The sequence below is a fragment of the Erythranthe guttata genome, chromosome 10, assembly GCF_056151865.1.
Source record: "Erythranthe guttata isolate IM_541 chromosome 10, IM_541, whole genome shotgun sequence".
Lineage (NCBI taxonomy): Eukaryota > Viridiplantae > Streptophyta > Magnoliopsida > Lamiales > Phrymaceae > Erythranthe > Erythranthe guttata.
The window spans coordinates 13,394,391-13,418,793 of NC_142542.1; the positions used below are offsets into that span (position 1 = coordinate 13,394,391).

The 24,403-nt window shown below is 37.2% G+C and overlaps 3 protein-coding genes and 1 long non-coding RNA gene across 6 annotated transcripts; 2 read left to right on the forward strand and 2 right to left on the reverse strand.

Annotated features, from left to right (window-relative positions):
* The first annotated feature begins 3,800 nt into the window (after window positions 1–3,800).
* LOC105956988 (adenylate cyclase) lies at window positions 3,801–6,469 on the forward strand. 2 transcript variants are annotated; one of them, XM_012980899.2, is made up of 2 exons: window positions 3,801–4,752; window positions 6,179–6,469. In XM_012980899.2, the coding sequence occupies exon 1, from the start codon at window positions 4,138–4,140 to the stop codon at window positions 4,747–4,749; it is 612 nt and encodes a 203-aa protein (XP_012836353.2). In that variant the 5' UTR covers window positions 3,801–4,137; the 3' UTR covers window positions 4,750–4,752; window positions 6,179–6,469. The 2 variants fall into 2 exon arrangements, with proteins under 2 accessions (XP_012836353.2, XP_012836352.2); XM_012980898.2 differs by having other exon boundaries at window positions 3,802–4,748.
* A 1,072-nt stretch (window positions 6,470–7,541) lies between these two features.
* On the reverse strand, window positions 7,542–9,778 carry LOC105956989 (uncharacterized). Its single transcript, XM_012980900.2, has 3 exons — window positions 9,428–9,778; window positions 8,179–8,231; window positions 7,542–8,096 (listed from the first exon to the last, which is right to left on the reverse strand). Exons 1-3 carry the CDS (start codon window positions 9,557–9,559, stop codon window positions 7,757–7,759), a joined length of 525 nt encoding a protein of 174 aa, XP_012836354.2. The 5' UTR covers window positions 9,560–9,778; the 3' UTR covers window positions 7,542–7,756.
* Window positions 9,779–17,603: 7,825 nt separating this feature from the next.
* Window positions 17,604–19,191, reverse strand: LOC148767581 (uncharacterized). Of its 2 annotated transcripts, XM_088824479.1 has the most exons (3): window positions 19,033–19,191; window positions 18,019–18,489; window positions 17,604–17,731 (listed from the first exon to the last, which is right to left on the reverse strand). In XM_088824479.1, exons 1-3 carry the CDS (start codon window positions 19,094–19,096, stop codon window positions 17,697–17,699), a joined length of 570 nt encoding a protein of 189 aa, XP_088680605.1. In that variant the 5' UTR covers window positions 19,097–19,191; the 3' UTR covers window positions 17,604–17,696. The 2 variants fall into 2 exon arrangements, with proteins under 2 accessions (XP_088680605.1, XP_088680604.1); XM_088824478.1 differs by having other exon boundaries at window positions 18,019–19,172.
* A 3,969-nt stretch (window positions 19,192–23,160) lies between these two features.
* Window positions 23,161–24,274, forward strand: LOC148767582 (uncharacterized). Its single transcript, XR_016033907.1, has 3 exons — window positions 23,161–23,407; window positions 23,800–23,842; window positions 24,035–24,274. It is a non-coding gene; the product is annotated as an uncharacterized LOC148767582 (long non-coding RNA).
* The last annotated feature ends 129 nt before the right edge of the window (window positions 24,275–24,403 follow it).

The window sequence follows — 24,403 nt, forward strand, 5'->3', positions numbered from 1 at the left end:
GACGGTTTCTGTGATTAGATGATTAGGGACAAAAGCGGAATGAGTAGGAGAGATTAGGTTGTTTTAATAAAGGTCCAAGGCATTTGGTAATCATTTTCAACCCAATTTTATAAATTACTCCCTCCTTCCCCTAATATTTGACGTTTAAGTTAGTTGCACATGGATTAAGAATTCCATTAACTGGTCATTAATTTGATAGGAAAAACCGAAACTGCCCCTTTATCTAGTTCTCTCTCTTCATAATTGACTATTAATTTTCTTATTGACTCATTAATCGTAAAACTTATTCCCATTATTTTCTCTATTTTCTTACGTGTCTCTATAATCTTTTAATCTCAATTAAAATTAAAATTCAATTAACACATTATTTATTCCATTACATTACTAAACCAGTGATGAAGATGAACAGAATTTTAAAACTCAAATTGCAATCACATGTAGAAATCAAATTTGAAATTTTCAATAACCCTCCATAAAATAAAATTTAAAATTTCAAGAAAATCAAATACATGTATTTCCCACCAAAATTGTTCTATAAAAATTAAGAATTTGCTTTAATTTCTATGATTAAAAAAATGGGAGAACCTTTAATCGAAATAGATCTAAATACAGAGGTATCACTTTTTCATATAAGTAATGAGAGTGAAAGACAAGAGCACGAATCAATGAGTCTGCCAGATTTAAATTTGGTTGCTTTAGAAGTTGTAGATGATGTAAATATCAATCTACATTCTCCAATTTTAGACCTAAATGCTACTCCATCTGTTGAAAATGATGTACCATTGGATATGGGACTGCAAACATCCTTGGAAGATGAATTCACTACAGGTATTTTTTTTTTTATTTTATCAATATGTCTTACGAAACTTATGTGTCATGTCCTCATGCCTTTTTTATTTTTCTTTATTTGCAATTCTATAAATAGATGAAAACATAAATACTGGGAATGCTAATGGAGCATCGTTACAGTCACGAAACGTAAAACATTTACACAATAATGAACGTAGAGCCGTATATAATTTGCTACAACAGAAAAGTTTTAACGGAAAATTGCCGAAAGGGGCGACAAAAATGGTGGCAGCACAATTCGATGTTTCGATACGAACTATTCAACGCATTTGGCGGCAATCAAATAATGGTACGTGTGATGATGTATCTCATAGAAGGACAAAAAATTGTGGTCGCAAGAGAATACAAATAAGCGATGATCAAATCCGAGCGGTCCCTTTACATAAACGCACAACATTGCAGTCTTTTGCTCACTCCTTAAACACGTCGAAGAGCACATTGTTTAGGCGTCTACAATCAAGAGAAATACGACGCCATTCAAATTCTATAAAGCCATTTTTAAATGAAGAAAATAAAATATCTCGATTGAAATTTTGTTTGTCTATGCTTGATAGCGCTAGCATTCAACATGATCCAATTTTCAACGGGATGTATAACATTGTTCATATCGACGAGACGTGGTTCAACATGACAAAGAAATCAGAGCATTACTACTTATTACCCGACGAAGAAGATCCGTTGCGCACTTGTAAAAGTAAGAATTTCATTGCAAAGGTCATGTTTTTAGTTGCTGTTGCTCGACCAAGGTTTGATGAACAAGGAAATGAGCTTTTCTCTGGAAAAATTGGTGTATTCCCGCTTGTTACGTAAGAAGCTGCTAAAAGAACTAGTATAAATAGAGTTGCCGGTACACTCGAGACAAAGGCAATATCTTCGGTGAATAAAAACGTTATAAGGTCATACTTTATTGAAAAGGTCATACCTGCAATCAAGCAAAAATGGCCAAGAGGTGATTCAAGATGTCCAATATTTATTCAACAAGACAATGCAAGAACACATATCGATCATAATGATGAGGAGTTTCGTCTAGCTGCAACACGAGATGGTTTTGATATTCGTTTGATGCGTCAACCTCCAAACTCTCCAGATTTGAATGTTCTAGACCTTGGATTTTTTAGAGCTATTCAATCAATACAATACAAGGAGTCGCCTAAAACGGTCGATCAGCTTGTCAATGCAGTTGTGCATGCATTTGAAACTTTTCCGGCAATCAAGTCCAATCGTATATTTCTTACATTGCAATTGTGCATGATAGAGATTATGCGAGTAAGAGGTTCTCAAAAGTACAAGATGCCGCATATTAAAAAAGCAACGTTAGAAAGAGAGGGGCGGCTTCCTACTCGAATGAAATGCGATCTTGAGTTAGTTCAAGATGTTCTTAGGTATATAGGTTAAATTTTTATTTTCGATGGTGATTACAATAGTATGTGTTTTAACAGTACTGTGTAATTTATTTATTTTCTGATGGTGATTAATAGTACTGTGTAAAACTTTTTAATCCATGAGTATGCAGATGGGTTTTTAAATTATTTATAAGAAATGGAGAACGAAAAAAATAAATGAGAGATAAATGTACAAAAGATAAAATAGAATCTGATATACTTCCCCAGTAAATGGTCTAATATTATTAGAAATATTAAATTATGATAAATACCATGCACAACAACAAAATATAAAAGGAAGTGAACATGCAGCATTTCCTCCTTCCTCTTCTTCACGAAATGGCCTGTAAAAAAGAAAGAAAAAATGGAAGGGGGATTGACTAATCACACTTTAATAAAAATTTGGTAGATAAATTTTCAGCATTATTCTCACTATTTTATTAATTTCTTCATCCTCAAAAGATTCTCCTCCTTCATCAGGAAATTTGTTCAAATCAAATCCACAATCTCCCACCACATTCAAGTCAAAATCTCTGAAAGGTTTCTTGTATGGAAATACTTCCAACAAATGTTCTATATCTGAATTCATAGAATCTTCAACATTCATAAATTTTTCAACTCTTTTTTCACCATCTACTAAAGGTTCACTCTTCATTTTTGCCTCTTCACGTTTTTGTATTGCCGTCAGATTGATTCTTATTTGTGAGTTGTGACTTCTTAATTTCCTTTCAATAATTACCTTTACATTGAATGCTTATTGAACAAAGATAAATTGACTGGAAAAATTAGGAGTTACAATATTTAATGCTAAGGGTAAAACAGGAAAGAAAATATGAATTCTCTATTGAAAATAGAGAACGTCAAATAATTTGGAAAAAGTAATTTATGCCAAAACGTCAAATATTGGGGGAAGGAGGGAGTACATTATAGAGACTAATGGCCGATATTCAGTGATTCTCTCAGGTGTTTTTGACTTTGGGAATGAGGACAACATATGTGAAGTTCAAGGCCGAAGGAAGCACACGATGATTAATGAAATTCAGGGTACAAGATATTACACTATCACCCAGAATATGTCAATATTTTTTTTAAAATAAAACGGGTAAATTATCGGGGCCAGGTGATTTTAGAGGAGCCATTTGTGAGATGGCTGAGTTACCTTTGACAGTGAAAAGGGGAGAGAAAGCATCTGACTAGCCTCACTACTGATTTCACTCAATAAGTGTCATCACCTCATCTATCCACTCTATTCACTTGATTTCGCTGAGTAGCCTTTGCATGGAAAAACGTCGTAATCCTATCTCCTTCACGGATCCATCGAATCCTGCTTCTTTGTTTCCAAAAAATATCCTCAACGACATATAATATCTCTAATTCCGCATGAAGAGCACGAGATTCTTTGATATGTATCAAAATTAATTAATTCGGCTAATGGCATCGCATTTTGCCATGATACATATACTGCAAGGGTAAATTTTGCCAATTTTAAAATGTTTGGGTGCAAATCGACAAAAACTATTAATTCTGGGGTGCAAAACGCAATTCACCCCAAATTTTAGAATTTGTTTGTGAAACATAAACAAATGAATCTGTGCAAACTTGGCGAAACAGAGGAAGTAGCGAAATGCTGAGACGGAAACCTACTAAAATCCAAGTTAAAGTCGAAGACAAAGAAGAACTCGAAGAAGCCCGCAAACGCGCCGCCGCCGCCGCCGCCTCCTCCTCCACCGCCACATCCTCTCTCCTCCAGCACTTCGACCGCTCTTCCCTCGATCCCTCTTCCAAATCCCACCGCATCGGCCTCTCCTAAACCCCCCAAATCACACCCAAAAAAAAAAAAAAAAAAAAAAATCAATTCAATATCAAATCAGCAAAAAAAAAAACGGGGCTTTTATCAAGATTGATAATGGAGGTAGAAGTGAAGCTCCGATTACCAAACAAAGCCGCCCACCAGAAGCTCACCTCCCTCCTCTCCCCATTCCACACCGCCACCCACCACCAGCACAACACCTTCTTCGACGGCGCCGCCGCCGAGCTCAGCTCGCAGCGTGCCGTGCTCCGCCTCCGCTTCCACGAGGAAACCACCCACCCGAAATGCTTCGTCTCCCTGAAGGCGAAAGCCGTCCTGGCCAACGGCGTCAGCCGCGTGGAGGAGGACGAGGAGGAGGTGGACCCCACAATCGGAAGATCGTGCGTCGACGAACCCCGGAAGCTGATGGGCGAGGATTCTTCTAGGGTTTTGAAGAGGGTGAGGGATGAATTTGGGGTCGAGGGTTTCGTTGGATTGGGTGGGTTTAGAAATGTGAGGAGTGTGTATGAATGGAATGGTGTGAAATTGGAGGTCGACGAGGTTAAGTACGAATTCGGGGATATGTACGAGGTCGAGTGCGAGAGCTCGGAGCCCGAGAAGGTCAAGAAGATGATCGAACAGTTCTTTAACGAAAACGGGATTGACTACTCCGATTCCGTGATGTCCAAATTCGCCATTTTTCGCGCCGGGAAATTGCCCTCTTCTTAGTAAGTACGTTTGTCGCTGCTTTTTTGATCATGGAATGCCGTTTTACATTACGCATCAATCAATCGTATTCATATCGTATTCTAATATTTGGTTGTGCATTTCCTTGATTCCAAATTTTCGGAACTATTTAAATTGGTGAATGTAGAAGGGGTTCGTTTTATTTTCCATTGTTGAATCTGTTTCTTGTTGGTATGCTAATCGTGGTATTTAACATCGTCTATTTAAAATGCAAGGGCAAATTACGGCCACCTCTGAGGTATGGCCAAATTACGGAAAAACCCCTCTTGTTTGGGTAATTACAACCACCCCCTCCTTTTAAATATTTTCACATAAAATTTATGTAATTCGGTTATTTACCGAACCAAATCGTATATTTAGTTCGGTAAACGGTGTGAAATGTTGGGGTACCGAAATTTCGGTTCGGTTTTACCGAATTAACATCCCTAAATCTACCTCCGGAGGAGTCTTTTCGTAAGATAATACATAGTTGAGCGGGGTGGCTGTAATTACCCAAACATGAGGGGGTTTTTGTAATTTGACCATAACTCAGGGGGTGGCCGTAATTTGCCCAAAATGCAATGACAAAACTGAACTTTAAGGTGTTCTTCTCTTAGAGTACTGTACCATTTATCTACTATTACTTAGCCACTTTTTGAATGTGATCGGTACATATGTCGACTAGGGTTTGTGAAAGCATGCTGACAAGATTTAGTCTTTATCACCTTGCAATGAATATGATTCTTCTAAACGGGAAGAATAGCTGAGAAATATGCCGACCGTATCAGAAATGGGGTATTCTTGCAGAAGCTATGCTAGTTTAGAGAGATCACCTTACTAAAGATACTATCCTTTGAAACCTCGTCATTTAGAAATTTTTCATGTTCTTGGGTGGGAAATAAATTATCACGCGCACGTTTATTGTATGAAAAGAACAATTCAAATCTAGTTTTGAAATCTTATCTTAACAGTTTATTCCATAAAAATTATTGCCATTATATGCTCTAGTTTCGAACCTTTTTACGTAAGTTTATGAACGTCTTGTTGGTTGTTGAGGAGATTAAGGTTGTTTAAGCTGAAGAGCAGCTAGATAGTATTGAACCACAACATGGCAAGGTGTGCTTTGTGTAAAACTAATAAATTCATCGAGGTTAAATGCTTTAACAGTCATCTTTTGTGCTTGTACCTTGTGGGTTTTGGTTCGACAACTAGTTTGACGTTTAATAGTAATTGCTGAGCCACTAAAAGGGAATCTATGACTATAACAGCTTCGATGAATCTTAACTTTTTGGATTTGTTTGGTCGACAGTAAAGTTGAAGGCAAAGGCTGCTAATTTTGTTTATTGTTCGTTGTGCTGCTTTATTAAAGGCACAATTTAAATGTTGTTTATGTGTGCTCTAAGAATCAATCCACTATTTTTCATTTGTTCAGGTTATTCGGCAAAGGATGAAAATGGAGGAGCAGAGTAATAATAAGCAAAGAATTGTCACTACTGCTGCTGCTGATGCTTCAGCAACAGTGAGTGCTTGTAGTTTGCCAATAAGGTGTTGTTTCTCGAAGTTCAACTTAATATGCGAAAATAATATCTCCTTGTTTTGACTGTAATTCGTGGTTTAGTTGTGTGGTTTGTTTGTGTTTTCAACCGCATCCGGTAGCTTAATTGACTGCCCGATAATTGACTCCCCGATTCTGCCATAATATAAAACAAAGCTTATGCTTTAAGTAGACTTTCTTGCTACCAATATAACTTTTTACAATTGTTTTCCAAGCATCGTTTAGTTGCTGAGATAAGATTGTGCAGTCTCATGAGAATTCAATTTTATAATTGCAAAAAGGATGTCGAAAACACAATTCTCAATAAACCAAAATTCGAGTTTATTTTCTTCACCCTTGACAAAATTACCACTTTGCGGCTTTTCATATCTTTTTTATAACTTCAATCATCGGCGAGTAATGTTAGCGTAAAATCGGATAAATTTTTTTAATGAAGTCTTGAAATTCTAAAGTGACGCACAATATGGAGAGAAAAAGAACACAGCCAAAGAAACACTAAAAAGGGTCAAATTAAGGTCACTCGTTGAGGTAGACCTAAATTACAAAAAAAAAAAAAAAAAACTCCAGTTTGGATAAAAATAACGACCCTCCTCAACTATGTATTGTCTTACAAAAAAATCATTCATTCAATAGATAAATTTGACACTGTAAGAGTGGATTTTACGTGTGGATGTGTAAGACAATATATAGCTGAAGGGTGGTTGTAATCTTATTAATAAAAGTAAGGTTGCTCATGATAAGCTCTTGAGATTTAATGGCATTATTGATTTGAAGTAAATTTACGGAGACCTCTTATGGGTGATAAATAAGACGTCTTATGGGTGATAAATAAGAAGATTCGTCAAACTTCTACCCTAACTGAGAAAACAAAAGTTAAATTAATAAATAAAATATGGAAAAAAAAGCTTATGAACTGGGATTATCATTAATACATATAGCAAAATATCAATGTTAATTGAACCTTGAATTATGTGGTTTAAATTGAACTTTACTTTATATTAGTTTTACTTCAATCCGGTGCGATGCACGGGCCAAAAATCTATTTACATAAACATGAAGGTTCTTTCGTAGTTTGAGCATACCACATTGGCAATAATTTGCTCAAAGCATACCACATTGGCAATAATTTGCTCAAAAAAGAAAGGGATGGAGTATTTAGACTAACTAGACACAAAATAAGATCCAATTATCTAATAAAGCATGCCTAATCACACCAACCAAACAAGTCACAGACACACAATAAATAATCCAGAGCATGTTACACTCTCTCAAATGAAACGCAATCATCCTGATAAAAGATAGTTCAATCCCACTACTACTCATAAATAAATAAAAACAAGCTAAATAATTAACCTCATCCTATTAAAATAAACACTCCCAAACAATAGAAGAAAAAAAACCATCTAAAATAAGATAATAATAAACAAACACCTAAGGTGGGGGGCCCACTTCACATCACTTCCTCTTCTTGGCCGGGGGTTGATCCTCCTCCTCGTCATCCTCCTCATCCTCGTCATCATCATCCTCGTCATCATCTTCATCGCCATCATTGTCATCATCGTCGTCGTCATCATCGTCGCTGCCTTCATTGCCATTAGCGGCGGGGTCAGCCTCGGGGTCCGCCTCGTCATCATCTCCGGCCTCTTCACCGCCCGAGAAGTCCTCATCGCCGGCATCGTCATCGTCCTGGTCCTCAACTTCCTCTTCATCGTCCTCGTCGTCATCCTCAGTGTCGCTCCCGTCTTTGTTCTCGGGGCCGGCTTTCTCGACCCTGCGAAGCTCCTCCATGGGAAACCTGTTTAACAAATCGTTATTTTCACTAACATGTTGTTTGGGTTTTTGACGGCAAAAAATGGTTTCGGGAAATGGGAATTTACCGTTTCGCCATCCAGTCTGGTAGCCCGTCAGCGTCGTTGAGCATAGCTTCGGCCTGCGAACATCATTCGGAACGGTGAGAAGGGGATCGAAGCAACATTCTAAATTTTCAAGAGAGTAATATAAATGTTTTCTAATTGCAGAAATTATTGGCAGCGGATTTATGTAAATAATATTAAATAACATGAAGCAAAGAAAACGGCGAAATTGATCGCAGTAGATACAAATTAATCACTAATAAGCAGCTTGTAACAATCAATCTTAGAGGCGATACAATAATACATTCACTATTGGGGAACGTTAATCAATATCCCCAACGTAAAGACATCAAAGTAAACAATGTTACGATTCCAGACTCAAATAAGTTGGAAAGATAAGTTTGTACTTCGACAAAGTTAACCAAGTTCGAGTTAAATGCTTTACGTACTTCATCAAATATCCAATTAAAACAAGATTCCTATCAGTAATGACAATTGCAAGTGTAAGTCTGTGTTAACGTAAACGAGGAGATTAAAAAAAAAAAAAAAGAAAGACCAAGCGCACATACGACAAGAACTGAAGCCGAAAAGAAGATTCCTTGTCTTGGTGCAAATTAAATGCACCATCACGGACTTCACCCAAAAAAGAGAACGAGAATGAATTACTTCCAAAAAATTCTCCCTGCCACGGGTAGGCCTATTTTACTCGGAATCTTACATATTAGTAAATGAATTATGTCTTTAATTACCCCTTTTATCTTTCAAAGGTCCTCCAACCGTTTTTAACTTAAATCAAACACCCCATCAAAAACACATTCTACGACAAAAAAACCCGACACAACTACGAGATAACTTCAACCAAGACAAAGCATAACAAATCCCGTTCCCGTGTTGTTTAGCCCTTTATATCTCCAACATACCATAAGTAATTTCACAAAACAACAGGGTACAAATGTTTAATCTTTCAGACAGGCAGATAAACATCAATTCTCAACTACAATAGATCTCACAATGCACGAGGCTCGATTTTAAAAACTCGGTCCCCCAAACATTCGACACAAAATTAAAAACAAATCCTGACTTTACAAAATCACTTCAGCTATTAATACATTCCAAAATTACTCACCGCAAAAATCAAAAACTTCCAAAATTCACAACAACAATCAGTAAATCAGTTGCGCACAATTGCAAAATCTCAGAAACACACATCATCAATTCAATACATAAACACAAATAAAAGGTTAAAAATTCAAGTTTAGAGAGAGAAATTCACCAGCATAAGAAGGGAAACTAGGGTTTTGTGAGCAGCGAAAACAGTATTAACCGCTGCAGCCTCGAGAAAAGAGGAAACCATAAGCTGTTTGCTCAAAACAGCCATGTCAGGGCTCAACTTATTCACCTCCATTTTTACCCCCAAAAAAAAGCTCCGAAGAAAACCCTAGAAAAAAATTATATTGTCGGAAGGAAATAAAGGCGGAAGAATGTTGGAAGAAAAACAGCAGAAAGAAAAAAATCAGAGTGAGGTAGAGGAGAGAGAAACAGAGAAGTTAGAGAGAGATTCCTGGGTAGGGTTGTTGAATTATGGTGTGTAAAAAAATCGAGGAAAAAAAAAAGATGTTTGACTAAGGTTTTGGTTTTACTGACTAGGGTTTTGTGGGTGGAAAATGCTATTTCGGGATTGTATAGGGGGGAGTGATGCAAAGTTTTTTGAGTGTATTCGAATTCGAATCCAGTGCAATTAATTGGGGCGTGTCATTGGGCCGTTGGATGTTTTGCTCAATCAAATTGTCCACGCGCTTCAGTGAGACGTACATAACACATTTTCTTTTCCCCGTGTAATTTCTTTAAATTTAAGGTTTTTGTATATTAATAATTGAGAGATTTACTAAATATTTTATTTATATGTTATGTTTTTAAAACCCAATCGAATATAGGTGGTGTTTGCAAATGCTTTTTGAAAGTGATTATGGGGTTTTTTTATAATAATCTGTTTTTAGGTGTTTGCAAAATCAACTTTTGCTTTTGCTTCTCTTAAAATAATCTGCTTTAAGCTATTTTTTTAAGAGCACCCCTAACCCTGCTTTTTCAATTTTAGTTCATTTTTCGAAATATTTGCAAACACCCCCAACTTTTAGAAATAAGAACTTAAAACTAACTTAAATCACAATCACTAACTTCTGCTTTTAAATAATCATTTGCAATCGAATGGCCAACTGGATCATGACTGGCCGGCAACTCGGTTCAATCGGATATTTTAATTTAAATCATTATAAATGATTGCGATATTTATCTTGTAAAGCATCTCATAAAAATCATTTGAACTAAAATATCCATCACTAAATATCAATTTAAATACTCATATTCAATTTATCAATAACCCACTATTAGATTCAAGTATAAATGCTATAATGTTTAAAAATACAAAACTATGGTTTAATTAGGTCAAAATCGGTAGTTGCACCTACGCGCTGATACGCGTAAAACCTACGTATGAAAAACCGCAAGTGTACAGTATCGCGTTTTGTAGAATAGTGAATTCCGGATATTGATCCACAGGGAATTAAGTTCCTAAATCTACCAAGTACCGTAATTATACTATCCTAAACTTTATCTAGACGGGAGAAAAAGATGGGAGATGACATGAAGCCAAAAGGAAACAAAAATAATAAAAACAACGGTCCGCCAGTATACGCGAGGAATTCCGACGTGTGACGGCTTCTAGGGTAAAATCCATCAGTGTACTATCGATAAAGATCTACAAATCGAAATCTATTGTCAATTCTATGTTCGCTAACCCAGACACTAAAGTACCCTAACCCCCGTCTCCAGTGTAGTTAGAGTCTACCCACAGGTCCGACGTCTTCGTTCAGAACCTGATATTAAGAGAGCATTTAGGTCAAGTCCTTAAGGGCTACCCGAGGTGCATCACGTCTCCGTTTCCACAACCCGAGCTATGCTTTCCTAAAATCAAACGAGAAATCCTCTCTCGAGTTCATTCCCATTTAGAATCAATTCAATTGTTGGCCAAACAATCGAAAGCATTTAATACAGGAAAACATAAACAGAATCTAAGAACGACAAATAGATCACAAATCTGGAAATCAAAATCAATATATACAAGGTTTCATTTCCCTAAAAGAAAATGCTCAGTTCATTACAAACATAGCATCAAAATGAAGAACACGAGAAATTATAAACTAAATGTAAAGAAAAGCTTATGAAAAACCCGAGTCGAAACCCTCGTCGAATTTTCCCGCGAAGAACTGGCGAGAACCGAAGAGAAAACCGAAGAAAAAGTCGAGAGATGGTCGAGATATCAAAAAAATGAAAAGGAGACCTTCTATTTATAGTGAGATATCAAAGAAAAATATCTAGTCTCGATTTCTGTGCCCAGATCGCGATCTGGGCTTCTTGGATCGCGATCTGGCAACCTCGAAAACTGCCCACCGCCTTCCCAGATCGCGATCCAGGAAGTGCGGATCGCGATCTGCCCCAACTTTTCGCTGCTACTGGAATTTGCCACCAGATCGCGATCCGGTGATGCTGGATTGCGATCTGGCCTCTGCATCAACTTCAAACACTGTTTTGACCATTTTTCAACCCGAATTCGACAATTGTGCATTTCACAAAAGTTGTAGCCCTTGAAGTTAGCTTTCGAAATCCACTTGAATCAGCTCAATCGGAGGTTGCATGAGAAAGTTATGCTTGAAATACCAAACACTGCCACAATCCGCGAGAATGCACTTTTGCACGTGTTTGGTTTGGTTCTCGGCTTCGCTTCCAAAATCGTCTCGAATCGGCAAAAATAGCTTATCTTTACCTAAAATATAAATAAAACAAAAACAACATAATATATACAAATAAAGCCGAAAACTCGGACGAATGAAGACCAAAACACGAAGATTAGATAAGTAAAAGTTGTGCAAAACGAACACTTATCACGAAGATTAGGTTTTACGCGTATCAAGTTTTTGGCGCCGTTGCCGGAATTCACTATTCCCGCCTGTCACGCGGGTGACCCGGGTTCGATCCTCGGCAACGGCGCCAAAAACTTGATACGCGTAAAACCTACGTATGAAAAACCGCAAGTGTACAGTATCGCGTTTTGTAGAATAGTGTATTCCAAATATCGATCAACAGGGAATTAATTTCCTAAATCTACCAAGTACCGTAATTATACTATCCTAAACTTTATTTAGACGGACGAAGGGATGGGGGATGAAATGACGGCAAAAGGAAAAAAAATAAAAACACCGGTCCGCCAGTACAAGCAAGGAATTCCGACGTGTGATGGCTTCTAGAGTAAAATCCACCAGTGCACTATCGATAAAGGTCTACAAATCCAAATCTATTGTCAATTTTATGTTCGCTAATCCAGACACTAAAATACCCTAACCCCCGTCTCCAGTGTAGTTAGAGTTTACCCACAGGTCCGACGTCTCCGTTCAGAACCTGATATTAAGAGAGCATTTATGTCAAGTCCTTAAGGGCTACCCGAGGTGCATCACGTCTCTGTTTCCACAACCCGAGCTATGTTTTCCTAAAATCAAACGAGAAATCCTCTCTCGAGTTCATTCCCATTTAGAATCAATTCAACTGTTGGCCAAACAATCGAAAGCATTTAATACAGGAAAACATAAACAGAATCAAAGAACGACAAATAGATCACAGATCTGGAAATCAAAATCAATATATACAAGGTTTCATTTCCCTAGAAGAAAATGCTCAGTTCATTACAAACATAGCATCAAAATGAAGAACACGAGAAATCATAAACAAAACGTAAAGAAAAGCTTATGAAAAAACCGAGTCGAAACCCTCGTCGAAGCTTCCCGCGAAGAAATGGCGAGAACCGAAGAGAAAACCGAAGAAGAAGTCGAGAGATAATCGAGATATCGAAAAATGAAAAGGAGACCTTCTATTTATAGTGAGATATCAAAGAAAAATATCTAGGCTCGATTTCTGTGCCCAGATCGCGATCTGGGCTTCTTGGATCGCGATCTGGCAACCTCGAAAACTGCCCACCGCCTTCCCAGATCGCGATCCAGGAAGTGCGGATCGCGATCTGCCCCAACTTTTCGCTGCTACTGGAATTTGCCACCAGATCGCGATCCGGTGATGCTGGATCGCGATCTGGCCTCTGCATCAACTTCAAACACTGTTTTGACCATTTTTCAGCCCGAATTCGACAATTGTGCATTTCACAAAAGTTGTAGCCCTTGAAGTTAGCTTTCGAAATCCACTTGAATCAGCTCAATCGGAGGTCGCATGAGAAAGTTATGCTTGAAATACCAAACACTGCCACAATCCGCGAGAATGCACTTTTGCACGTGTTTGGTTTGGTTCTCGGCTTCGCTTCCAAAATCGTCTCGACTCGGCAAAAATAGCTTATCTTTACCTTAAATATAAATAAAACAAAAACAACATAATATATACAAATAAAGCCGAAAACTCGGACGAATGAAGACCAAAACACGAAGATTTAATAAGTAAAAGTTGTGCAAAACGAACACTTATCAAGCGCGCTCAAAACTCTTTCTCAAACACGTCTTCTAAGCCATAGGAAAGAAATTTATGTCACCTGCAACACATGGGATTGAGCCTGGTATAAACATCAGATGATCAAGTTTAACGGGGAAGACAATTCAAGAAAGAGAGAAAATATGTAAACGTGTAAATCAATCATAAGAACGATATAAAAAACAATGTATACTTGTAATTAGTTACCTTGTCTAACTATAGCACTTGATTTCCCGTGTATATTAATAACCTTATACGTGGGTGATGTCCTAAGTATCTCCTCAAGTTCAATAGCAGATCTTCTTTCCATTTGACTCCACCCTTCCGGCCAAACCCGAGCTATCTGTGAATATACTAACAGCATATTAAATATATTACTGCTGGCCCAAGATCACCAACCACGTTGTAGAAAGATTACAACTAAAAGAAGAATTGAACCTCAAATATGAGTAAAGAAGAAAGTTGAAAATTGAAGAGATAATTTGCTAAAGATCTTTTCTATTTCTCAATTGATTACAAAAGATAGATAATACACTAATATATACAACTGTATAGAAGGCTCTAGCATCTTAATTAATTAATTAACTTAATTAATGACCTTGGAAATTTAAGAATAAAATAAAGCTAAATTCTACTCTAGAAGCCTCTTGAAAAACCTACTGTAAAAAAACAAAAAATAACTTTAATATTTCACACTATTGTCGTGACTTATTTCAAAGAGTGTTTCCTTCGTAGTCTTCGTCTAAATGCTAACTCTATTAGGTCGGCCCACATAACAAATATAAGACCAAATATTGGCCTAAATGCTATGTTCGATCCAACTCCTAAACTAATCGTGTCACCTGGCTTCATCCGGTTGAACCCAATTTTATACCCGATTTAGTCCTGGAGCTAAGACTATTTCAATGCTCCCTTTTCGCAATCGTTGTTATACTCTAATAAAATAATAAGATAATTATAGGAGAAAATGATGATTTATTTCATTGAGAGAAAGTGGCTTATAAAGGCCTGTGTACAATTATGTACAATCCAAAAATCAGGGAAAAATAAATCACGGGAGAAAATTATGGGATTGCTACAACTACAACCTAGGCAATATTTACATACAAGGAAAGCAAATATATGACAACTCCGTGATTATCGCTAATACTCCCCCTCGAGTTGGAGAGTGAGGATTTCGAACACCCAACTTGCCCAATAAGTTGTGAAATTGTTGATTGCCGAGAGCTTTTGTAAACAAATCTGCGGGTTGACAATCAGTGCGAATGTGAGCCGTAGAGATAGAACCGGCAAGTAGTTGTCTTCGAACGTAATGACAATCAACCTCGATATGTTTAGTGCGCTCGTGAAACACCGGGTTGGACGCAATATGTAGAGCGGCCTGATTATCACAAAATAGCTTCATGGGTTGCGAGTGAAATACGCCAAGAGATGCAAGAAAGGATTTGATCCAAGTAAGTTCGCACGTAGTGACAGCCATAGCACGATATTCAGCTTCTGCAGAGGATCGGGCAACAGTAGGTTGCTTCTTTGTTCTCCATGAAATCGGGGAAGACCCAAGTTGAATAAAATAGGCTGTAAGTGAACGACGTGTGAGTGGGCATGCAGCCCAATCAGCATCACAGAAAGCAAACAATTGGAGAGAACTATCAGCCCGTAAAAGGATACCTTGACCGGGGGATCCTTTGAGATAACGAACAACACGATAGGCGGCGTCCAAGTGCTCTTGACGAGGCTCATGCAAAAATTGTGTCAAGATGTGGACTGCGTAGCAAATATCCGGTCTAGTAATCGTCAAATAAACTAGTCGACCAACTAGACGTCGATAGCGGCCCGGATCATGAAGAGCACGACCAGATGCACGAGCTATAGAGTGGTGTTGCTCCATTGGAGTTGTGGCTGGTTTAGCACCAGCAAGGCCAACCTCAGCAAGAATATCGAGTGTGTACTTACGTTGGCAAAGAAATAGACCGGAAGAATTACGGGCAACCTCGATCCCAAGAAAATATTTAAGAGGCCCCAAATCTTTCAGTTTGAAACAATCATTTAGGTATTTCTTGAATAGGGTGCAAGCATGAGAATTGTTGCCAGCCACTATCAAGTCATCGACATATACAAGAACAGCCAAAAAAATATTATTTTTGCGATAAGTAAACAAAGTATGGTCAGCATGCGACTGTATAAAACCATATCGTCGAAGTGAATTGGCCAACTTAGCAAACCAATTTCGAGGAGATTGACGCAAACCATATAATGACTTTCGAAGACGACAAACCTTATTCTGCTGAGAAGAATATTACCCTGGAGGTAAGCGCATATATACTTCCTCATCCAAGTCGCCATGAAGAAAGGCATTATTAACGTCGAGTTGGTGCAGTTCCCAACCTTTAATAACTGCCACTGTGAGAAATAAACGAACACTTCCCATTTTGGCAACCGGGGCAAACGTTTCATTATAGTCGAGGCCCTCGACTTGAGTGTCACCGTGTACCACAACTCGAGCTTTGTATCGTTCAAGACTACCATCAGAGTTATATTTCAACTTGAACACCCATTTGCAACCAATAGGTTTCTTGTCGGGAGGGAGATCTTCAATGGTCCAAGTTCCGTTGCGTTCGAGAGCATCAATTTCAACGTTCATAGCATCGCGCCAATTAGGATCCTGAACTGCTTCTGAATAAGATTGGGGTTCAACCCCAGCAGTAATGGCAGCAAGAAAACGAGTATGTGAATGAGAAAAATTCTTGCAGGATATATAATTTGCCAAAGGAAACCGCGTACCTGAGGAACCTTTGGAAGGAAGAGACGCAGTGGGGTGTGTAATGAGTTGGGCCGTGTGACAAATAAAATCCTTAAGATGAGCGGGAGTGTTTCGAACCCGATGCCCACGACCCAAATTGGGCTCCATAAGTGATGGCTGCTCAATGTGAATGTCAAGAGGTGACGATGCGGTTTCGTGCTGGGGTAAGGGAACTCCCCCTGTCGTTTGTGGTGGTGCTACGAGATTTTCAGATTCATAAATATCATAAATTAGAGGAGGCAGAGGAGTTGTAGAAGAAGATACCTCAGAGCATTTATTTGCATAAGGAAAAATATTTTCGTCAAACACAACATCACGTGAGATAAATACACGATTAGTCTCCAAATCCATAACCTTCCACCCCTTTTTGTCATAAGGATACCCAAGAAAGACACACCGGCGACCTCGCGGAGCAAACTTATCCCTAGTACGATCTTTAAAATGAGCATAACATAAGCAACCAAATATACGGATATGAGAATTTGAGGGTGGGGTAGAAAATAATTTTTCATGTGGGGTTAGGCCATTCAAGAGAGGTGTGGGTGTTCGGTTTATAAGATGTGATGCGGTTAGCACACAATCACCCCAAAACTCAATGGGTAACGACGCTTGAAACATTAAGGCACGAGCAACATTTAAAATATGTCGGTGTTTCCGTTCAACCCGCCCATTTTGTTGCGGAGTATCAACAATGCTAGTTTGATGAATTATGCCATGCTTTTGATAAAAGTATTGCATAAAACTAGATACAAACTCCATTCCATTATCGCTGCGAATGATTTTAACAGTTTTGCCAAATTGGTTATGGGCCATGACACAGAATTGTTGTAATAAAATACTAGCAGCCCGTTTAGTAGACATTAGGTAAACCCACACAGCACGGCTAAAGTCATCAACAATGGTGAGAAAATATTTTGCACCAAAATGGGTAGAAAAACGATAAGGTCCCCAGATATCACAGTGAATTAAATCAAACATATTTGTAGCACAATTAATATTCCTCGGAAAACTAGAACGATTCTGCTTTGCACGACAACAAATATCACAAAGGGAAGGTTTTTCAGGCAAAGATAGTTTTTGTCCATCGAAACGTAAAAGAGACATAGGTTTAGAGGAAGGGTGCCCCAACCGACGGTGCCAGAGGTCATACTTGTCACATACTTGAACGGCAGATGCTGTTGCCTTTGTCACCGGCCGAAAATAGTACACCCCACCACGATGCTCACCCAGTCCAATCAGGCTCCCCGATGTGCGGTCCTGTAATATACAATAGTCATCGGTAAAAATCACAAGACAACGAGAATCAGCTATCAACTTACGAACAAAAACTAAATTGACGGACAAACTCGGCACATATAACACATTGGTTACGATTAAACCAGGTTGCAATAAAGAAGAGCCCTCTTTGATAGCCGATGCATTAGCTCCGTCGGGTAGACCAACCGGAGAGGGTGCAATGTCACGAGCATGTGAAAGTAGTGATATATTTCCCGTCATGTGGTGAGATGCACCACTATCAATAAGCCAAATTGTATTGTGCTTACCAAACATATTAGCACCTTCGGAGGAGGGAGTGATGAGCGCAAGAAGCTGTTGGATCTGATCAGAAGTAAAGCCGGGAAACGTTGTTGGTGTAGGAGCCAACGTGGTGGAACCGGATGGATTTGCTACAGGCCATTGGCTTGCTGCTGCGAACGCTGCGGGGGTGGTGTTGTTCTGGTAGCGGGCTTGACCCGAGGAAGATGAACGCCCGCGCCCGCGTCCCCGTCCGCGGCCTGGAGAAGGAGAAATGCCAAGCCGCGTCCAACATCGATCAATTGTATGACCTTGTCGGTCGCAATATGTACAAAATGGGTGGCCATATTGCTGTCCAAGAGCACGAGTAGTGGATGAATCAGTGGTGGTTGGCCGATGAGATACGGCAAAACCAACGGGGTGAGGCTGAGTTTCAAGTGGTTGGATAGCAAATTTGTGACTTTCCACTTGGCTTACCATGGCATATACACGATCTAGATCTGGTAGTGGCTCCATGTTAATAATTTGAGTTCTCAAAGTACCGAAAGCATCATCAAGACCCATTAAAAATTGGTAGGTTTTGAGGTTATCAAACCAAGATGTTATAGTGGAATTTTTATCACATGTACAAGACTCTAGAGGAGATAAATTTGAAAGATCAGACCACATACCCAAGAATTTTGTATAATATGACATCACAGTTGTGCCAGACTGTTTAGTTAGAGTGAGATCATACCAAAGTTTGTAAACTTTCGGGCCATTTTTAACAGAATACCGGGTTTTTAAACAATCCAACAATATCTTGACATTGGAGAGACGAGAGACAGTAGCACGTATGGAATCATCAAGTGAATTGGCTATCCAAGAACACAACATAGAATTGACTATTTCCCAAGGTAGAAATTTGGGATCGGTTGTATCTGGTTTAGGAATCGTACCATCGATAAACCCAACTTTATTTTGAGATTTTAAGGCCAACAAAACGGCTTGTTCCCAAGAAGAGAAATTGTCACCCTTTAATTTAATTTGGGTGAGGGAGGTACCTGGATTAGAAGATGGATGTAAATAATAGGGAGATGTGGGATTATTGTTATCACTTGAAGCCATGACAAGAGATGTGTTGGTACTGTGCAGAAGAAATTTTTTTTTTTTTTTTTTTTTTTCTTTTTTTTTTTTTCTTTTTATGAATGATGATCGATTGGCTCTGGTGCCATAATAAAATAATAAGATAATTATAGGAGAAAATGATGATTTATTTCATTGAGAGAATGTGGCTTATAAAGGCCTGTGTACAATTATGTACAATCCAAAAATCAGGGAAAAATAAATCACGGGAGAAAATTATGGGATTGCTACAACTACAACCTAGGCAATATTTACATACAAGGAAAGCAAATATATGACAACTCCGTGATTATCGCTAATATACTCGATGAACAACTATAATCTAATTTTTTTGGCATCTCTCCTGATATTTTGACTATTTTGATTTTTTATTTCAATCGATTGGACCAAACACTGAATCACGGCCCAATCTTTCATACCAGTCGATGCGGTCTGGTTTTGACAACACTATTTATTTGTTAAAATAATTTATGTAAAAACATATTATTTACGTTTCCATAAATTAAGACAACACATATTTTAGTTTGGCATGAAGTCCCTCATCCTTCCCTTTATAACTAATGTCATATATTAAAATATTTTTAATAGTTAAAACATTAAAAAAAATAAAAATAAAATAATGGTGCAATCACGACCTATGTATGATTTATCTCAAAATGCAGTTTAATAAATAAAATATTGAATTTTGAAAATGGTAAACATTAAAGTTGTAAGAATATATTTATTTATTTCCAATACAACTTGAATCAATGCAATCCAAATCCATATAAAAGTCTTGTGGTCAAAATAAATGTATTTGGAGATAGCGCAATTCATAACTTATATTGATTACACAAAAAAATTTTAATCACTAAAGACATGTGATGGGGGTTGATTTGGCATGATGAGCTAGAACATATAAGCTAGGCCGAGCAAATCATGGATTTGGGCCACACCCAGGTCGGATTACTCATGAGCCCATCTCTGCCTAATAACCCCAAACGGTTAATTTAGGAATTCAAAGATCAAATCTTGGAGATCACGAAACTTGTGGAGCATGTATCATCTAAGAATGAAGCAAAATCCTATACGAGATTGACTCCGGAAACCTTAGGTGTATATATGTGATAAGTAGGGTTCCATCAAAATCATCTAGCATATGCCAAATAAACTACATATACACATTTTGTTCCGATAATTATCTCTCAATCCATAATCTAAACGAAAAAACTCTTCTCCAAAGATCTTCTCCCATGGCCAAAAGAGTTAGTCGTTAAAGGAAACTTGACCGTGTACTGATTCGCGCGATCATCATGAAAGTTGTACCTTTATTTATTGCCTTCAAAATGCAACTTGAATCAGTAGAGTCGGAGTTTGTATAGTAAAATTATGATAGAAATATAAGTCATTGAGATATAGAAATTCATGACTTATGTGCTAATTTCAACTATGCTAGCAATTCTCCCGGTAATCTCTTTCTAGTTGCTCTGGAATAATTAAGAGAAGGTGCGATGCATGAATTGCAAAAGAAAGAAAATTTAAATATATATGATAACCAAGTTGTATTAGAAAAATAAATTCACATTGATGTGCATAAGAGAGAAAAGAAAAGATAAAAGAAAACACAATATCCTAACGGATTATGAATTTGTTAGCAAATTTACAAATATGATTTACTATGAAAGTCATTAAAGAAAAAAAGTTGGAAATAGGGCATAAGAAAAATACTAATAATTAATTTAAAATATATATATATAGATATGGCATTAGAATTTCTTAGGTTGTCCTATTTTACTTTTATAAATAAAGATTTTGGATATGATACAATTTGAATTTTGAAAAATAAAAAATATGAAAGTTTTAGGTTTATTCATTTTCTTTTGTAACTTTAATCAAAATCATTGAAGTATGGATGATAAATTTACGATTGAAATAATAAATATTATCAAAGAATATTATCATTGCTATGCTCCGCCAAGCCGAAAACGATGAATCTCTCCAAGGAATTAAAATCGCCCCTACCACCCCAAGTGTTTCAAGTCTGTGCTTCGCAGATGACACCATCGTTTTCTGCAAAGCAACACCGTCGAATGCTCAGACCCTCCATAGCACTAGCATCGGGTCAAGTTGTAATTCGACCATGAATTTCTGTCCTATGACGCCGCATGAGAGCAAAAATATTATTCACAATATCTTGGGTTTTCAAATCGTGGAGAGCCACGAGAAATATCTCGGTATGCCACTTGCCATGGGGAAATCAAAGGCGGCCATTTTTGGATTCATACGTGATCGGGTGCAGGCTCACATTGATGGTTGGGGTGAAAAACAACTCTCGAAAGGAGGTAAAGAAGTTCTTATTAAAGCGGTTCTCCAATCTATTCCATCTTATTTGATGAGTTGCTTTAGTCTCCCACTCGGGCTCATTTATGATATTGAATCGGCGATTCAACGGTTTTGGTGGAGTAATGGGAAAAAACGCTCGATGGCTTGGACTTCATGGATCAAAATGTGTGCATCAAAAGAACGAGGGGGTATGGGATTTCGGCATCTCCGCTACTTCAACCTTGCTATGCTGGCTAAACAAACATGGAGGGTACTCACAAACCCGGATCTGCTGCTGTCCAAGCTGCTCCAAGCGAAGTACTTCCCCTCGGGGAACTTCCGGTCCGCTCCGGTTGGGATCCGCCCGTCGGCAACTTGGCGGAGTCTCATCCTCGCTCGCCCTCATGTCAAAGATGGTCTTCGGATTCGCATTGGCAACGGGGATCACACCTCAATCTGGGGAGATCCGTGGATTAAAGAGAATGGTCACTACAACAAAAGTGTTTATTACGACACTTGTTTGGAGACATTTTTCCAGAAATGCATCAAATATTGTGGGACATTTAATATTTTTTCCTATGTAAAAGTGTTATAGGGACACTTAAATCTAGGAGACATTTTTTTATAAATGCCTCTACAGTTCATTCATCAGTGAGTTAGATAAAATTTTCCTTTTTTTAATTAAAAAAAAATTAAGTGTGGAAGTTTTGATTAAACGGTACTCTTTCATTTTCACTTGCCCCCAATTTAATTCAACTTTTTATCTGTTCTTCGTAAAACGAGAAAAAGCCCTAGTTTTTCCCCTTCCAACTGCGAAGAAGAAGAAGAACGCCGCGAAGAAGAAAAACGCCTCGATCTGTTTCCTTCGAATCACGACATAGAAGAAGAAAGCCGAAGGTATTTTCATCTTTGCTTTCCCTTTCAAATCATCTAATCTCTAGCCATTCATCGCTGGTTTTTTTTTTCTTTTTCTTTTTTTGGTTTTTTTTGACAAACTTATTTATAGTATCATAACTCATTATGTATGTGTATGCATTATTTGTAATTGCAAATAAGAATATGATTGCTATTAACTCCTTTAACAACCCATTTGATTGTTTGATACGGGAAGTGGGAAATTGCGGAAGATAAGAAGAGAATGGTATATAATGATAAATCATAATTTGTTAAATGCCGAAAGAAATTGAAATTATGCGATGTTAATGACTCTTAAACTCATATCTCACGAATTAATTCCAACATTTGTTATCCTTTGCTGTCTCGACAGAAAATGAGACTGCTTTTGATGTGATTATTATGTTCTTTTTATTTTTTTAATGTGTGAGTTACTTTGTAAAATTATTCTATATCGACGATAAATGTAATTGGAATAAAAAAGGCACAAGAAAGTTGATGGAACCATGATTTCCAGTATACACTTTTAATCGGACTGAGATTTTAAGGGTGATTCCTTGGACTGCTCATTTGGCCGATTTCGACGCTCACCTTGTTGATCGCAAATTCTCTAAAATTGGCTCCAAAAGTAAGTTTTGTTTTTCTAATCACTATGTGACTTGGTGCTGCTTATTTTAATTTCGTTATTAATATTATATTGTCAATAATGGCTATAGATGGTGGTTGAGTGCGGATGGAACGTGAAACCAAAGGTTGGGAAATGGTTGTAGTAGGTTTGCCATTGTAATGAACTTAGGTTAAATTTTAATATTTTTAATATTCATGTGACAAGGTAAGTCTTTATTTTGATTTGTTGGATATGATTTCGTAATTATTCATTTATCCAATAGGAAGAACATATCTTCCCTTCCTCTATCGTTTCATAACTCTGTTTCTTGATTATTTCTCGTTACATTTGATTTGATGAGAACTACATGAAGAAATGAAGATAAAGATTGTTTGATGCTATGAGTGGCCCCAGAAAAACAGAATTCCAAGGATTCCACTTTTAAAAGAGAATTAGAAGTTATTAGATAAAGATCGTGAAGATAATATCGGGTATTAATATTCTTGAAATTTTCCCATGTTTGCTTGGTTAATCTTTCATGTTTACTGTTGCTTATTGTCTGTTTGATTTTCTCATATTTTACGTTATATTCATTATTTGTGCAAACACATGATTTTGAGGATTTTCACTAAGAGGCAATATACGCCTTCCTATTCTATTATTTGTATTTATTTATGGATCATCAATTTTTGTTGGTTGATTGTCTTAATTGGGTCTCTCTTGTTAATATAGTGATATCACTTGTTTCTTCTGATACATAAATGTAAGCTATTTATATATTGGGGGATATTTGAGAATATATGCCTTCACTTGTATTGTTAACATTAATATTATTTTGGAACTTGTTTCTTATTTATAATTGATGTATGTCTTGTACATGCAGATGCATGTTACCTTGGATGATAAACTCAAATATCTTGTTATTGGTATGTTAAATTTACTTTAGTCTTCTTTAACTTGGGTTCCTTTATAGATCAGCATTTCTATTCGTTGACTTTCATATTTGGTTATCACTCGGTCATACATGAAGAAAAACTGATTTTTTTTGAGGTAAAACTGACTTTCATATTCGTTGATTTTTCTTGTTACTAACTTATGTACATACTTTGTACATGCAGGTTATTTTGGATGACGAGTTTGATTATTGGTTTCATCACGTAGAATTCGGTGTGAGCTGAAGTTAGGCCGTTTTTTTTTTTTGTTTGTTCAAGATACACTTTCAGTTATTTGGTTAGAAACTAACGAAGTTCGGGATATTGTAATCTTATATTGTAAGACTTGTGATTTGTAGTACTATTTATTGACTATAATGTTCAATTACAGTTGATTTTTTCATGAATGATAGTTGAGAATGTTATGATGTTTGATTATCTTTTTAGAATTTTAATATGTATGCATGTATCTATTAAATTATAACTTTTATAAAAATATATTAATGCATGAAATTGATATTTATAAATAACATAATATTATATTTTAGGGACATA

Bases quoted from the DNA above. Each gene is read 5' to 3' on its own strand.
- LOC105956988 (XM_012980899.2), top strand. From the start codon at position 4,138: ATGGAGGTAGAAGTGAAGCTCCGATTACCAAACAAAGCCGCCCACCAG.
- LOC105956989 (XM_012980900.2), bottom strand. From the start codon at position 9,559: ATGGAGGTGAATAAGTTGAGCCCTGACATGGCTGTTTTGAGCAAACAG. The intron at 8,232-9,427 runs GTGAATTTCTCT...TGATGTTCGCAG, and splicing joins TAGTTTCCCTTCTTATGCTG to GCCGAAGCTATGCTCAACGA. The intron at 8,097-8,178 runs GTAAATTCCCAT...TTTGTTAAACAG, and splicing joins CCAGACTGGATGGCGAAACG to GTTTCCCATGGAGGAGCTTC.
- LOC148767581 (XM_088824478.1), bottom strand. From the start codon at position 19,096: ATGGCTTCAAGTGATAACAATAATCCCACATCTCCCTATTATTTACAT. The intron at 17,732-18,018 runs GTAAGCACAATA...TGTATATTACAG, and splicing joins CGAAGGTGCTAATATGTTTG to GACCGCACATCGGGGAGCCT.